This window comes from Rhineura floridana, chromosome 12 (assembly GCF_030035675.1).
Source record: "Rhineura floridana isolate rRhiFlo1 chromosome 12, rRhiFlo1.hap2, whole genome shotgun sequence".
NCBI lineage: Eukaryota > Metazoa > Chordata > Lepidosauria > Squamata > Rhineuridae > Rhineura > Rhineura floridana.
In genome coordinates this window covers 43,067,644-43,084,573 of record NC_084491.1, presented here as the reverse complement: position 1 = coordinate 43,084,573, position 16,930 = coordinate 43,067,644, and the positions used below count along the sequence as shown (strand labels likewise).

General features: G+C 44.8%; 1 protein-coding gene across 3 annotated transcripts in view; it reads left to right on the top strand.

Moving 5' to 3' along the window:
* Positions 1 to 15,852: 15,852 nt before the first annotated feature.
* The window catches only part of USP28 (ubiquitin specific peptidase 28), a 40,642-nt gene continuing 39,564 nt past the window's right edge, over positions 15,853 to 16,930 (top strand). For all 3 annotated transcript variants that reach the window (XM_061593284.1, XM_061593283.1, XM_061593282.1), the window contains exon 1: positions 15,853 to 16,014. In XM_061593284.1, coding sequence (XP_061449268.1) covers positions 15,952 to 16,014 — 63 coding nt within the window. In that variant the 5' untranslated portion in view covers positions 15,853 to 15,951. The remainder of the gene's footprint in view (positions 16,015 to 16,930) is intronic.

The following is a 16,930-nucleotide window of genomic DNA, read 5'->3' as shown; positions in this document are numbered from 1 at the left end:
GACCAAAGGCCTATCAAGTCTAGCACCCGGTTCTCACAGTGGACAGCCAGATGCCCATGGAGAGTCAGCAAGCAGAACCCGAGCATTAACAGCACTCTCCCCACTCATGCTCACCAGCAACTGGTACACAGAGGCAACAGTGGAGGCAGAGCATAGCCATTGTGGCTAGGAGCCGTTGGTAGCCTTATTCTCCATGATTTTGTCTAATCCCCTTTTAAAGCCGTGCAAGCTGGTGGCCATCTTGTGCCCTGTATTTCTGTGTTGTAATTCTATGCATACTTACTTATTTGGGTCCAATAAGCCCCACTGAACACAATGAGCTTACTTCTGAATAAATATGCTTTGAATCAGGCTGTAAGATGCTCAAGGCTTCTGTTCCTACAGTGGGATGGAGGAAGGGTAAAGCTCAGATTGGTCATTGGACAGATTTGCCATCAGTTGCCTGTGGGCAGCCAGGAGAGCAAAGGAGGTTTGGCTTTGCACCGCCTGTCTGGGCTGGCCTTCCTCCTCTGACAGATCATGTCACAGGGCTACCAGTTTGTCCCAAAGTCAGTTTAATTTTTTGGATAATAGACTGTGTTTCCTGTTAATGGGCTTTTTCATTCTGTCTTCTGCGGATCTCATTCAAAAATCTAGACTAAGAAAGTGAATGTGGAATAGGATATTGTGAGCCCAGAAAGCCATGTGGTTTGGGAGCTAATGAGATTGAGTCTGCTCCTGTACACATATACTTCAGTCTTTTCCCCTCCCCACTCTTACCTTCCCCCCCGAACGAGCTCTTCTTGGAACTAAAAAAACAAACACAAAACTGTTTGCATGGTGGCAAGTCTATAAGGAGAGAAAAGATCCAGGGATGCCGAGTATTTGGGCGGAGGGAAGGGAGAGGAAGATATGGAGACCCAAAATTGCAAGTGACACATTCCTGAGTGGCCCCTCAGAAATGCAAAAAGATTCCACTCCCCCCCCCCCGCTCACCATTCCGGCAGGCCCTTAGGGAGCTGAGCCTCACCAACTCATTGGGCTGAAGCAAATTGGCAACGTGTGTGAGCAAAATCTAATCTGCAGCGTCCGAGATGTGCGTTTGCTCCCACTCGCCGAGTCCCTGATAGCTGTTTTGATGAGCTGCTGAAGGTACCAGAGTTCCAGCAGGAAACTGTAAATGAGATGTCCTCTCTCAGCACGCCAGGGCTGCTTATGCCCATTTTTTATGAAGGATGCCATGTCAGGCGCCAGTCTAGGAAGCAATCCCGGTCTTTGATCAGTATCACAGCAACTAGAACACTAAGGAGGGGGCTGCAGGTGTTATCCCCAGCGGAGTCTGTGGAAGGGCTAACTTTGATCTCATCACAGCCAGGAGGCAAAAACGTATTTCCCTCCCTAGCTGGCATCAGAATGGGAAAAGGAGCACCCTGGCAATACTGTGAAGGCAAAACCAGAATCAACGCCTTCTGAAGAATAAACTTACTTTTTAAACTTCAGGCAATAGTCCCTAGAAACGTGGCTATGTTAATGTGAAATGATGTGAGGGCATAGAGCAATATGCTGTACTTGGTGCCACAGGGTAGTTTTAAATGTGCATGCATTTATTGGAGGGGGCATGGGGAGAGCCAGAAAGGAAAAATTCTCAAAGTGCCAAAATGTTTTATTATGCCCAACGCATTTTGGAATTAAGACATTCTTCCCTCATGGGCAATGCTTCTTGCTAAAAACCTGCGCAGATAAACTTCTCTAGCTTTCTCCTTTGATGATTTCTATTGCATTTCAAGAAGCATGCATTTGAGCAGATGCAATTCCATGCTCCAATTCCATGCTGCAGCAATCTTGGTTCAAATCCGAGTTGCAGCACCAAAATTGTGGAAGGAAAACTCCTCAGATATTTGAGGTGCTCCAAAGGACAGAGTTTATTGATATTGGTGATATTGGTGACCCCTCTCCCAATGGTCCATTGGTTTATGTATCTATCAATAAACTCTGTCCTTTGCAAAAATGGACTGCCTTCAAGTTGCTCCCGACTTATGGTGTCCCCATGAACAGGGTTTTCATGGTAAGCGGTATCCAGAGGGGGTTTACCATTGCTGCCATCTGAGGCTGAGAGGCAGTGACTGGCCCAAGGTCACCCAGCGAGCTTCATGGCTGCGTGGGGATTCGAACCCTGGTCCCTCAGGTCATAGTCCAGCCCCACCCCCCAGATCTAGGAGACAGCCTGAGAGTTGTAGTTCAGAGAGAATGGGAGTCAACCCAGGGAGTATCCAATTTGTATCTCCGCTTGGTCATGATCTAACCTGGATGACCCTGAGCCAGTCACAGACTTTCAGCCCGACCTGCCTCGCTGCATTGTGGTGGTGATGACCCAATGTGGGGTTGCCAGGTTCAGGGCCTGAGACTGATCCTGTATCTTTAGGAGAAGAGAAAGTCAGCCAAGGGCAGGTGTTCTTGCAACGCTGTAATGGGAAAAGCCACAAGGTGGAATTCTCCCTTTTCCCACTCAACTTTTAAAGATACAGAAGCCTTCTTGGTTGGCAGGCCCGGCCTCCCAGAGGTCTTCTGTATCTTTAAAAGTTGAGTGGGAAAAGGGAGGATTCCACCTTGTGGTTTTTCCCATTACATTGTTGCAAGAACGCCTGCACTTGGCTGACTTTCTCTTCTCCTAAAGATACAGGATCAGTCTCAGGCCCTGAGCCTGGCAACCTTAGGCCCAGTGGTGCTTTTTAAGAACAGGCGAGATATGTTCCCAGTGATTGGCTCCAGTTAGTAACCTAGCAGCTGTATTTTGTACTAATTGCAGTTCCCAAGCAGTTTTCAAAGGTCAGCCCTGTGTATTACATGCTGCAGTAGTCTTAGGTTACCAGACATCTCTGCCCAAAAAGGGCTGCAGCTGATACACCAGCCTTTCCCAACCAGGGTGCCTCCAGATGTTGTTGGACCACAACACCCATCTTTCCTGACCATTGGCAATGCTGGCTGATGGGAGTTGTGGTCCAACAACATCTGGAGGCACCCTGGTTGGGAAAGGTTGCGATCCTCAGCTGGTGAAAGGCACTCCGGACCACTGAAGTCATCTGGGCCTTCATGACAAAACTGGATTTTGGAACACCCCCAGATTGTGAACCTGATCCTTTAGGGAAGGGATGGGGGAACTGTAACCCTCTACATGTTGTTGAACTACAACCCCCCATCATCCCTAACCATTGGCCATGCTGGCTGGGACAGATGGGAGATGGAGTCCAACAACATTTATAAGGCCACAGGTTGTCCAACTCTGCTTCAGGGGAGGTGCCATTCAAAAATATGGGTTTGTGTCTGTTGCCTGTTTTAATCTTGATGCAGTCCAGAAAACAGTGAAGTGTGCCTATGTCCTGCTGAAGAACCAGCGCTCTCTGGCCTGTGCTCAGAATGGAACTAAGGCAGAGATTTTAACCTGCTACACCGATTCAGAAGTCAAAACCGGATGTTTCCATGGGGATAGTGATGCTCAATGGAGTTAATGATGGTGCTAAAAATAGCCCTAATAATGATCCATTGTTGGCTGTGGAGCAATATGATTTCAGGCTGTGTGCCCACCTGTCCCCATTGTGGCTACCACCAAGGAATGTGATGCTTCTGGGCTCCATTCCAGCAAGAACTCTGGAAACGAACAACGCGCTCGAGCTGATATCAGGGACAGAGCTGTGTATTTCTTTCAGCAGCCTGAAATCGTTGCAAGCGAGACTCCTGAAACTCAACTGTCAATGGAGCTAAATGAATAGTCTTGCTGATAATAACACCCTCCCTGTGTGGTAGTACACAGGAAAAGTAAGGCTGAAGTGGCTGTGTTTCAAACATGCCAACATGTTAATTTCCTTTATCAAACATTAACATACCTTAATCCTGTATTCTTTGGGACTGTTGCAAACATTCCTCACTGACTCTGTCACAGTTCAGGGACTTTGTGCAGTTCCCACTCATTTCAGCGTGGCTTTGGGTTGTGATGGAAGAGGGAGGGACCAGCAGAAATGTGATGCATCAAGGGCAGGGACCAGTTCGGACAAGGCATTCGCCAAGCGACTCAGCCAGAGAGGGCAAAGACCTGCTCATCAAAAATCAGGAACATCTGCTTGGAACCTCATCCCTGAGAATTATGCATTTAGGTAACTGACTTCTGCACCCAAGACTCCCAATTCTCTGCAGTTGTGCAAAATCACTGTTAACAGTCATGCTCACAGGGAATGTCCTTTCCTTAATGGGCTCACATAGGGCAACTCTACACTTGTTCCACCTCATCCAACTACACACAAGGGGTGAGTTCACCTCGGTTTGCTTTTACACGTGCACATAAACCAAGTGACAAACTTTCCCCTAGGCTGTGCCACTTCAGACTGCAGGAGGAGGCTGGCCTATTCGGGTGCCCCCCTGAAGAAAACAATGACCCCACTGATTTGTGTGTGTGTTTGTTTGCTTGCTTGCAAATGCTTGCAGTTGTACGCTGCCCAATAACATTGCTTCCTGGATGGCTCACAAGCATAAAACCCATAACATGCAAGATTGAAATATCAAAATTTTAAATATAAAACCCAGCAAATTGCAGCATAAATATTTTATCAGCAGAGAAGAGCAAAAAAAACCCCAGTTTCACAGCTTAAGTAAGGGCACATGGCAATAAAGAGCAGATTACAGTTGAGATATTAAAACAACAGATTTTAAAAGGGGAGAACAAAAACAAAAAGTCTTCAACCGGCACTGACATAACCAGAGAAAAGGCTCCAGGCGAGGCCCATAGCAACAGGGTTGCGGTGGTTCACAATGACCAAAAATGCCCTCTTCCTACTACTCATCACCAAAAAGAGGGCATGCAACACAAAAAAAGAAGACTAAAAGAGGGTACAGATTTGCATATGATTTTCATGTGCTAATGTATATGTACAGAGAAGCATTTAGAGATCATTACTTTACCTGAAATAGAATTACAGTACATCTCTCCTGAGTGGGGAAGGCTGTGAACAGGTGTCTGCTCAGTGTGCTATCTAGGTGCTGCAAACAGTTGATGAGCAACTTCAAGGTTCCTGCAAGTGTCGCTACTTATGATTCTTTACATTAAACTGGATTTAGACTGGACAGCCCTTCAAACAGAGGGCATCTTCAAACAGGACTGTCTTCTGGCACCCCCTCCCTATTGACAGGGCACCCAGTGTAGGGCCTCTGAAGAGGGTCTTGAGGGTTGGGTGTAGGTCTCGATGGGAGAAGGTGATCTTTCAGGTATCCTGGCCCCAAAGCCATTGGGCTTTAAAGGGCAAAAACATTAGCTTGAACTGGGCCCGGAGGTGGACTGCAAGTTAATGCAGCTGGTAAAGCCAGAGTCATGCGATCAAATCAGTTAACAATCTTGCAGCTTTATTTTGAACCAGCTGCAGTCCCCAGACATTGAGAAAGCCAGCACATCAGAAAGAAAAGGTCATCCAAACCTTCTCACCAGCTGCCTATTTTTCTGGATTCCCCCCCCCCCCACTTTGTGTTGGTAGAGTCCAAGTCAAGCATTCATTGGCGATCACTCGTGGCCAAGTAAGATTGTCTTCCAAGATAAAATCTTTAACGGTGGGTCCGTAAGTGACTGTGCAGGCCAATTCTGGATCCATACAGCCTCCCACAGTGAGGACACGACGATCAACACACAATCTTGACAGAAAAAGGCTTTGATCCAATGGCATGGATACCATGACGATTGGAAGTCTTTTATCTGCTGCAGCCTTCGTCCGCCTTCACAGCCGTTGTAACCCAGATTGTTATCCTCCGCCTATTCTGCCGTTGAAGACTTTCTTGGATCGTTCTTTGTCTGGTTCCTCTCCCTTGACCTTACTGCCATGGGTGACCCTGCTGGGAGTACATGACTCCCGACGGCATCGCTCACAGGGTTTATTGGAACACGCAAGCCCACTCACCACTGCAAGGTGACGATCCAGCGAGGGGAGGTCAAGCATTATTCCCACTTGGTTCTGCTGTATGCGTGAAATGGGGCCTTAGCAGCTGTAACATCAAGCAAAGTTTACCCTCCTTATTGTCTTTCAGGAAGGGCTGCAAGGCTTTTAAGTTTTGCCAGTTAATTTGTGGGCTCTTTTTCGATAGCATTGTTTGTTTTGCTTGTATGTCTTTTATTCTGTGTTTTAACCTTTCTGATTCATCAGCAAAAGCTGCCTTGAGCTGTAGAAAGCTGGCTAAGAAATGCTTTAAATGAATTAGCGGTAACTTAGTAGTTATATTCAACTTAAAGTCATCAGGTGAAAAGTTACTGAGCACTGTGTGTGATTGATGGACTCTTTCTATTGTATGAATCAACACAACAATCATACCTTTCCCTTCCTTTCCTTTTGCTCTCTCCCCTCCCTTCTATTGAAATCAAAACTGTAACCTCCTCAGGGCAAAGACCTGCTTATGTTATCCTGCCAGATACTGTGTACATAGATGGTAACGTAATAATAAAATACCTGGAATCTTACCTGCAACAAAAATGAGGAGGAGGAGGAGGAGTGTCATTGTCTTATTCATCATCATCATCATAGCTGCCATCTGGTCGCTCACAGAATCAGAAGGTCTGCTTCTGCAGCATCTCATCAGAGGAGCAGGTAATTTCTGAAGCAGGAAGTGCACCCTCTCTCCTTGCCTGTTTCTCCATTGTACGTCAATGAAATGCCCAGCGCAGTGACTATTTCAAGACCAGCTATGGCTCCGACAGCGTTTTCTGTGCTCCCACAAGGTCTAAGGCTCGCCACCTCTTCAACCTGGGAAAGTGATCACAGATGGCATTTTAATTCCACTGATGTGCTGGTGCTAAGTGGCTGATGGAATCCAATGCACTTGATCTGGGAATGGAGGGCTGAGGTTGTGGTGGAAGATATACGACTCCTAACAGGATTCCATATCATGCTTTTACCTGAGAGGCTGTCTTACGCAATGGTCTTTGCAATAACAATAATTGCATCCCAAATAGTTCCTCTACATCAGACTTATGCATTGGCATCTCTGGTGTTTGACAGCAATTAACCACACTGTCTTGAATTACCTTGGGTAATGGAAGCTTTCTATTGTCTAATGAAGAACAATCACTAACACTGTAAGCCAGGGAGGGGGAACCGAGTGTCAGAATATCCAGGCTGGGCCTGCCATCTTCCTGTCTCAACCCCCCTTAATTAAAAGACATGCTACGCTGTGATGAATGGGAGCATTCTGGCAGGCTCATCTCAGAAGGTAGAAAGCCCCTTTTCCAGCAAGATTGTTCCAGGCTACTGGCCTGGCACTGAGGCTTGGCTAGCAAACAATATTTCTTTTAACAAGTGCCATAAAATCATAGAATAGCAGAGTTGGAAGGGGCCTATAAGGCTATCAAGTCCAACCCCCTGCTCGATGGGGGAATCCAAGTTAAAGCATACCTGACAAGGTGCTGTCCAGATGCCTCTTGAATGCCTCCAGCGTTGCAGAACCCATCACCTTCCTAGGTCACTGGTTCCATTGTCGTACCGCTCTAACAGTTAGGATTCAAAGGAACTCTTAGACTGAGCCAGCTCAGATTCTTGGTGCAAATGGGCCTTACATGGTGTTTTTCCTCTGAGCTCCTTTTTTTGGCCCAAAGAACAGGTCAAGGGAAGTTCAGCAGATCTCTTTCTGCTTTTTGTGTTCAAACAAAATGTGGTCCAGCAAAATAAAGCAGAAACTAATATTTGCATAATGGTCTAACATTTCATTGCCATTTGGATTTGGCATGCAGGATTTTGAATTTGGGTTGTAACTTATGCCTCAAAATTGCAAGGGATCCTGGGGCACCCCTCCGGATCATCTGGTGTCGCCATTTGGAGCAGTGAATTCTCTGAAGCCTGGGATAAAGTACTAAAATGGAGAGGTGACACCTTACTGAAGGCCCAAAAGGATTTGAACCAGCTTTATACTGAGTCAGATCATTGGTCTACCTCGCTCCTTATTGTCTACACTGACTGGCAGCAGATTTCCAGGATTTCTGATCGGGGTCTCTCCCAGCCCTAACTGGGGATTGAACCTGGGACCTTCTGCAAGCAAAGGAGGTTCTGCACCCTTCCTTAAATTCCTCCTTGATATCCTAGAGGTTGAAGCCAGGAAGAGATTGGATAATCTCTTTCCATTCCATTCCAGAACCTTCTGAGCTCCTTTCCACTCTCTTTCCCTCTGCCGCACCCTGCGTTCTGCTCGGTAGGAAAGCAGCAATCTAGCCACAGCCTCTCCGGAATGGCCGTCTGAATTATCGAGATGGTGAAAGGTTTATTATGCAAACATAATAAATGTAATAAGGGATGTGTTTATTATGCAAACAGCAACTGAGTTATGTGTCCTTTAAGACTACTAAATAGTTTTTAATTACTGCTATATCAGTAAATCCCATAAATATGCAAATGCAATTAGTTCACAAAATAGGCTCTAAATATCTTTATTCCTCTCCAACAAAGTTCTTTGAAGTTAATCGCCATCTCCCTTTGTTCACTCCCTTGGCAGTGGAGCCAGAAATGATGAGAGTTATGACAGATGTACAAATTTGGTGGGGGGGAAAGCATGCTTTTCTCCCCTCCTTCATCCGAATGCCACATCTGGACAGGCAAAGAAGAGCTGGATGAAGAGCCACTCCCTCTTCCTAATAAAAGCTTCATTGTTTTGCTAGCAGCTGCACCAGAGTGCTCTGTGCTGTACATGACAAAAGTATAACGGCAAGTGGATCTTGCAACACAATGCTGCTATGTGGAGGGTTCCTTTTCAGGATTCTAGACACTCAGACTGCATACACACAATACCTTTAAAGTCCATTCCCCACCCACCCCCACAAAAAATCCTGGGAACTGTAGTTTGTTAAGAGGTGTGCCTGGCGCCAACACTGTTATCTTTTCAGCTCCAGGTCAAGACTTTCCTCTTCTCTCAGGCATTTTAGCATGTATTTTTAAATTGTTTTTTTTAAAATGTGTTTTTAAATTTGTATATTTGTTTTAAATGTTTTTAATTGTTGTAAACCGCCCAGAGAGCTTCGGCTATGGGGCGGTATACAAATGCAATAAATAAACAAGTGTCTGGGAACTATCTCTGTGGGGAATAAACTACAGTCCCAGGATTTATTTATTTATTTATTTGTGTGTGTGTATTTCTAAATACCAGCTGCTGGAAGCTGCAGAAGGGGAGAGTGCTCTTGTGCTCAGGTCCTGCTTGCAGGCATCCCATAATGGGCATCTGGTTGGCCACTATGAGAACAGGATACTGGACTAAATGGGCCACTGGCCTGATCCAGCAGGCTCTTCCTATTAAGTTTTATGCTTTTAAGGTGCTTTAAAGATATGGTACGTATGGTGTACGTGGAGCCTCAGTTTAATTTCCCCTTCCCCAGTGCAACAATCTCAGTATTTCTTGTACTTCTGCAAACCTTGGCTTCCCTTCCGCCACCCGCAGTCTCCTCATATCTCCCATGTGTGGTGGGTGCTGATTTGTCTACAAAAAGGCCAACATTTAGGCTGCATACACACCATGCAATGTGGTTCTAGTGCGAGGTGTCACCACCATGCATACTTCTACAGAATTAGATCAGCCCCACTCCAACCTGGGGGCACTCAGCTCCAATCAGTCCTAGCCATTGTGGCTGTGCATCAATCCCAGCATCACATGGCTATGCTGGCTGGGGCTGGTGAGAGTTGTAGTCAAAAGCATCTGGAGGTCATCACGTTGGAGAAAGCTGATTTAGAGAAATGAGCTTAACACAGCTCATATTGAGCAAATTCAAAAACTGCATTTGTTTTAAGGAGAAAAACCTTCTGGCCTGTTTATTTATTTATGAATTTTCTACTCAAGCTTTCACCATAAAACAACCTCAAGGTGGCTTACAATAAGAAGACACAATAATAGAGGCAGCTCTAAAGCAAGACAAACAGAAAACTGCTAGACGATAAGTTAACATACTAAACCTGCAGATAAAAGCCATTAGAAGATCTAGAGTGGCCATGTACCCTGCTTTACAGAGGGCAGTCCTCTGTTCGAAGGGCTGCCCTCAGTTTTGTTTAGTCCCTTTAAAGATTAAAAAACCCGAAGGAAAGGAGGAGAGGCCTTGCAGTTGCCCATCAACAGCACCTGGACGATGGACTGAGCAGGCACCATATGCCATGAAAACCCTGAGAAAACCAGGAGGACTCCATTGGCTCCTGAAGGGTGAGAGTTGGCACATGGTGGACCTCTTTGCAAAGGAATTCCATAATTTGGGTGTCACCAGAAAAGTACCCACCTTACTTTAACAGGTTGAGGCACATGGAAAAGGCCTTCTCTTGAACAAACTTAACATATGGATAGTTTCTTTTGAACAAAGCCAGTCCTTTAAGATACAAAGAGTATTAAAGGTCAAACCCAGCACTTTGAATTCAGCTTGGAAACAAATTGGGACTCCATGCAAGTCTGCTCCAAGGCTCATAGAAGAGGTGAGTCAGTGAGCAGAAGCCATCTACTGGCCCTCCAGCCCCTTTACAAATTCACAATATATCCCTGCCCTGTTCAAAATTTGTTTGCACAACAGCTCAAAAAGTTCTTCTAAAAGTTTTGCTATTGTGCACATTTTGTATAGTCAGAGTGCCATCTGGAGGCCAAGTTGGATTTTTCTGGCCTAGATGGTTTGTCTTCTGATAAACATAAACAAAACATTTTGCCAGCACGACAAGTATACTGCTAAGTAAATTTAGCAATACGGCCCAACAGTCCTGTACCTTTGGCCTTTCATGCCCATTAGATCCCACTGTTTACAATAATCACCCCCCCATCTATTTATCTCTCCTTATGTACCTATCTGAACTGAGAATAACACTTCAGGCATTTGATGAAGCGGACTCTAGCCCATGAAACCTCATGCCAAAATAAATGTTAGTATTTTACCCGACACCACAAGACTCTTGGTTGTTCATTTTGTCTGTTTTTTGCTGTAACACAACTTCACATGACCAAGCAATTAAAGAGAGTATGAGCAAAAGCGGCTCAGTTGACAAGGGGAAAATTTGTGCCCATCCAGTAAGACAGAGCCAGGAAGATCCCTAAGAGATGAGCAAGCTTATAGACGACTAGGAATGGGGGACAAGTTCAATTTTGTTTGCGTTTTAATGAGAAACTACCTAATTTGCACTTTTCAAAACAGTATGTGAGCTGAAATACAGGTACCCTGCAAAATTTGCACTTCTCTGAATTTTATGATGCAGATCTCCAACTAATATGTACAAAAATACATATATTAAAGGAAAGTGTGCATAAAATGCATATATTTGTGACAATAACATTAAAATTGAATTATATTAGGGAAAATTGCTTGCAAAAATGTGCATAATAGTAAAACCTGCATACACAAATGTGTTTATTAGGATAAATTTTGCATTATTATGCTGATGAATGTTTATGAGGATTTTTTAAAATCAGAGCCAGTGTGGTGTAGTGGTTAAGGTGTTGGACTACGACCTGGGAGACCAGGGTTCAAATCCTCACAGCCATGAAGCTCACTGGGTGACCTTGGGCCAGTCACTGCCTCTCAGCCTCATGAAAACCCTATTCATATAAGTCGGAATCGACTTGAAGGCAGTACATTTACATTTTTACATTGTTATGGAAATGTGGAGAATTGAATTTAAGACTGGAAAAATGAGAATGTGAGACAAACCAAAACTGACTGATTTATCCATGCCTACAGATGACCATTCGTAGACTTGACTGGCTCTCAGAAATTGCTACATTTGGGGGACCAATGTATGAAGCACTGATACCATCTCCAGTCAGTGGGTAGCAAAACTTACTGTGCAATCCTGTCCTTGTACATTTGGAAGTAAGTCTCACTCTGTTTAAAGAATCATACTCTTTATTAAACATGCCTAGGATTGCAGCTTTAGCTAAGCTGCACTTACAGCAGTTCTGTGTGTGTCGCAGTCTGAACAGGATGTCTCAGCTGACTCATTGAGTACTCTGCTGGTGCAATGGTTGCAAAAGTTATTTATCTATCCACACAGTTATACATATCTAAACATATGTTTTAGAAACCATAACTTCACTTTTTTTGGGGGGGGGGATGGAACAACCAGTTGCAAGGCACTTTAGATTAGGGATGGGGGAGAAATAAATTTGATTCAGTATGTATTTCAAGCCAAATTTGCACTTTCTAAAACAATATGAGAACCATAACACAGCCATCCTTTGAAATTCACACTTATTTGAATTTTGCAATGCAGTTTGCCAACCAAATAATGTTTACAAAAATGCATCTATTGGGGGAAAGTGTGCATGAAAAATGAATGCATGAGTGAAAATAACATACAAAAATGCATTATATGATGAGAAATTGCTTGCAAAAATGGGTACAAAATGTGTTTATTAGGAGAAATTTGCATTAAAATGCTGGAGAATTTTGATGAGGGTTTTTAAAAAAAACAAAGCCGCCAATTGCTGCAGAAATGTGGAGAACTTAAATTTAAGACTGGGAAAATGACTAACAGAGAGAACTGAAATTGACAGAAATTTCCATCCCTAGATCAGATTATCAGAGCCTCTCAGGGTGTATCAGTTATTGTAACATGGATGCCATCTGATCTGAGAATACTAAGACAAGAGAAAATATCTGGGATCCACAGACTTGACACCTTATCATCAGGCCTCAACCTGGATGCTAATAATACCTGACAACACTCAGCTACAGCAGATATCCTATTTCTGAATATCCCAACCTCAGCTTTCTGTAGCTACCACTCTATCGCTACCACCTTGGCCACAGCATCCTTTGATTCGCAGCTGAAGAAGGCAGAAGCGGAAATATTTTGCTGAAAGATGCTACTATTATTGTTTTGTTAGTCACTGCAACACACACACACACTTGTCAGCTGCCAAGGTAACACTCAACAGCTCAAATCCTATGCACAGGTACTTAAGAATGAGGGTATGCACACACTCTGTGATAATGTGCATTCAGTGCTTGATGCAAGCACCTTTTTGAGGGTGCTGTACACATGACATCATCCCCATATCGTTCCTGTCCTGCACTCTTTGTTGATCTAAACAATGTTCTGCAGAAATAGTTATAATCCATTTTGTGTCGAGAATGCCATTTTCCAAGTGCTTGCTGCATATAAGTGTACACAGAGAGAGCTTTCTCAGATCACCTCCTATTTGGGCACATCTAACTGATGTTGCAGGTCTGTGCCAGGTTTAGCTTGTCTATGAATGAAATAGGCAAAAGAGGAAGCTGTACAATAACTTAGTTGCCTCTAGATACTGATATGTATATCCCAGTAAATCAACACACAAATTTCCAGCCCCTATCTTTTGACTCTTTTGAAAGGTATGTGGAAACTAGGGATGGAATGATCTGTCAGTTTCGGTTTTCTCAGATTCTAATTTTTCTATTCTCCACATTTCTGCAGCAATTTGTGATTTTTTTTAAAAAAGCCCTCATGAAAATTCTTCAGCATTTAAGTGCAAATTTCTCCTAATGAATACATTTTTGTATGCAGTTTTGACTAATGTACATATTTTTTACAGGCAACTTATCCTAATATAACACATTTTTATACATTATTTTGACCAATATATTCATGTTTTTGCACACTTTCGCCCAATACATGCAATTTTGTAAGTATTCATTGCTTGGTTGGAGAACTGTATCACAAAATTTGGATAAGTGCTCCTTTTGAAGGATGCCTGTGTTTCAGTTCTCATATTGTTTCAGAAATTGCAATTTTTTTAGATTTGGCTTGAAATGTGACCTGACTTGAAATTCTCACCCATTCCTACATTGTAGAGATCACTGATGTGTCTGTGGCATCCTCAGGTAGGGCTGAGAATGTCCCCTGTCTGAAAACACATCCCCTAGTGGAAACACTAATTGACGGGAGGGGAGTTTGAAAACACACCCACCTGTGCGAACCGACACCACAGATAGGAGCTACTGCTTTAGATGACATTATTGCATGAAGGTGTGTATAACTGCAAAGGGCTGTGTACAAAAGTGCACTATGGAAAATGACTCCTGTGCATTTCAAAGGCTCAGTGCCTTATTTATTTATTTATTATTTGATTTAGATCCTGTCCTTCCTCCCAGCCTTCTGTTTTAACTTTTAAGGGCCTGCTGAAAATCTTTCTGTTCCGCCAGGCTTATGCAGGCAATTAAGAAGATGCTTTTTTTTTTGCAACAGTTGACCTTTGTTTTTATTGCATTTTAAATGTTTTTATTCTATGATGGTGGTTGTTTTTAAATAAACAGTGGTATACAAATATTTTTATAAATAAATAAGTGTGTACACGGCCTAATCCTCACTGAACACAGTTAGTCTTACTTTTTATTATAACTTTATATGAAACTACCCAATAACATTGTCCTCGGGGGGGGGGCACACAAATATAAAATGATAAATTACAATTAAAAAGCAGTATGATGAAACACAATTTAAAACAAAACATGGTGGTGTTGTTTTTTTAAAAAGTAATTGTAAAACAATTTGCAGTCTTAAAAATAGCCATTAATTTCATTCTGTCTTCTTTGAGCAGAATTTATTTGGGCAAAACCTTGTGTAGATAAATGGAAAGAGCTGTTGGGTGTGAGGTGACTTGATGGTGTATTTGTTTGCATTAAAAAACACCGCAACTGAAATCAGTTCTAAAGTGTCTTTGGGCTGGATATCAAATTAATGAAAACACCACTTTTTTTAAAAAAAAGTGTGTGTGTGTGTGCGTAGCATATTTTTAACAAGTGCTTTTCTGATGGGGAGATTAAGGGCCTGTCCATATGACTGTACAATTTGCAAAGTTGTTGCTTTGCGTCATTAATTCATTGTTGTCTGTATGACATTGCATGATACATTTTCCTGTACTGAATCAAATGCATTAACATCCATGCGCTGGGACGCAAAGCCACAGACTTTCCTGCAATAGGCAGTCCATGGGCATTCCTCCATCATATGCCAACCCCCCTGTCTCCTTCCTACCCAACAGTACATCCATAAACTTGCACATGCTTGGAATTTTTTTAAAAAAAGAATATATGTTTCTGCGCTAAAGCACATGAAAAGCAAAGAACCGTTATGGACTAATCACTGAAAAGGGTGGACTTAGGGGAGCTGGCAATGCTAACGCAATTTATTGTTTGTTGTTATGTGTCTCCAAGTCGACTACAACTTATGGTGACCCTATGAATCAGTGGCCTCCAATCTGTCATGAACCACCCTGTTCAGATCTTGTAAGTTCAGGTCTGTGGCTTCCTTTATGGAGTCAATCCATCTCTTGTTTGGCCTTCCTCTTTTTCTACTCCTGTTTTTCCCTGCATTATGTTCTTTTCTTGTGAATCATGTCTTCTCATTATGTGTCCAAAGTATGATAACCTCAGCTTCATCATTTCAGCTTCTAGTGATAAAGCAATTTATACCCCCCAAAAAAGCCCACACATATGGATGCTTGATAATGGGGTTTTCACAATAATCCCACCACAAACAGGACAGGCATGGATCGTGAGGCCACCCACCGACCATTTTGCGGGTCATTCGGTGCGGGTGGGCCCTAAAGTTTTGCCTCAAACACAGCGGAGGGTGGGAGAGGGCGAAGGGAAGAGCGCGAGGCTGGGAGCTAAGCGCCTGGCCACAGCGGGAGGCGCGCAGAAGAGCTGCAGCGCGCGAGCATGCGCTTGGGAGATGCAGAGGCGAAGAGATGAGGGCGTGCGCGAGGAGGAAGGGGCGTGGCCAGGCTGAGAGCGACTCCGGCGGGCGCTGAGGATTTTGTTTTTATTCAGGCAGGGGGCGGAACGAAGGGTGGGCGGGGAGAGGGGGCGTGGCGGCTGTCCACCCATTGCCTCGCGCTGAGTGGCCGGAGCTGTGGGCGTGGCTTGGCGTGGGCGGCCGTTGCTGCCAAGCGGGCGCGCGAGGCGCCGTCCGGGCGCTTTCTGTGGCTGTGGCGGCGGCGGCGGCGGCGGCGGCGGCGGGTGCGATGACGGCCGAGTTGCAGCAGGCCCAGGAGGGGGGCGCGGCTGCCGCCGGGAGCCAAAGACGGGTGAGGGGGCGTCGGGGACCCGCCCGGGGGAGGCAGAGGGGGAGGGAGCCCGCTCAGGCGCCTGCCTTGGGCCGCTGGGGGGTGGCTGCCCCCCGCGCGCGGCTGTATACTGGGGAGGAGGCGGAGGAGGATGGCGACGGGGGGGGGAGGCTCGCGCCTTTTCCCCTTTCCTCCCCCCCCAAAAAAAACTCCGTCTCGGGTCTCGATCTGTACGTGGAACCTGCCAAAAAAGCGCCCCTTGCTGCTTAATTTATTGATTGACTTTTTTTTAAAAAAATGTTTCACTATGTAGTTTTGATTGTTGGCAACGTTATTGCGGACATCTATTATTTATTACTGTATTGTTAGCGGTGACATTTCCGTATTATTTATTGTCACCACTACAATTGCTACGGCTGTCCTCTACTGGCTGGTGCCTGACAACTCCTCTAAGGCTTCCCGCCTGTTGGCTCGTTCAGTTTTCGCTTTTATGTGCATCTGCGGGGAGGCAGGCTTGGAGCGGCCCCTTGCAGGGACCCCGGACGCGACTACAGAGATGGGGCAGGCACCCGAAGCAGGCGACGGGGAGGCAGGACGGCGCTTCAGCTGCTACAATGTAGTGCGTGTTGTGAGGCCGAGGTGGTCTGGGGAAAAATCCTACCTTGAGGGCACTTTTTTTTTTTTAGCAAGGCTTTGTTCTAATACAAAAGTAAGCGTGCAGCACATGGAGTTTCTTCCCTCTCACCTCTTTTTTTGCCTAACAGACCAACGTAGTTTTCACCTGTGATCTTTGTCTACTTGTTGAAGACAATATCCGCCCCCATTAGCCCACATCCCTCCCATTACAGAAGAAGAGGGGCTGGTGCTTCTTTGGAGGGGTGGGGTGGGTTTCCTCCCTTAGGACGATTGGATCGTCTCTGGTTTGAGCTTTTTCTCA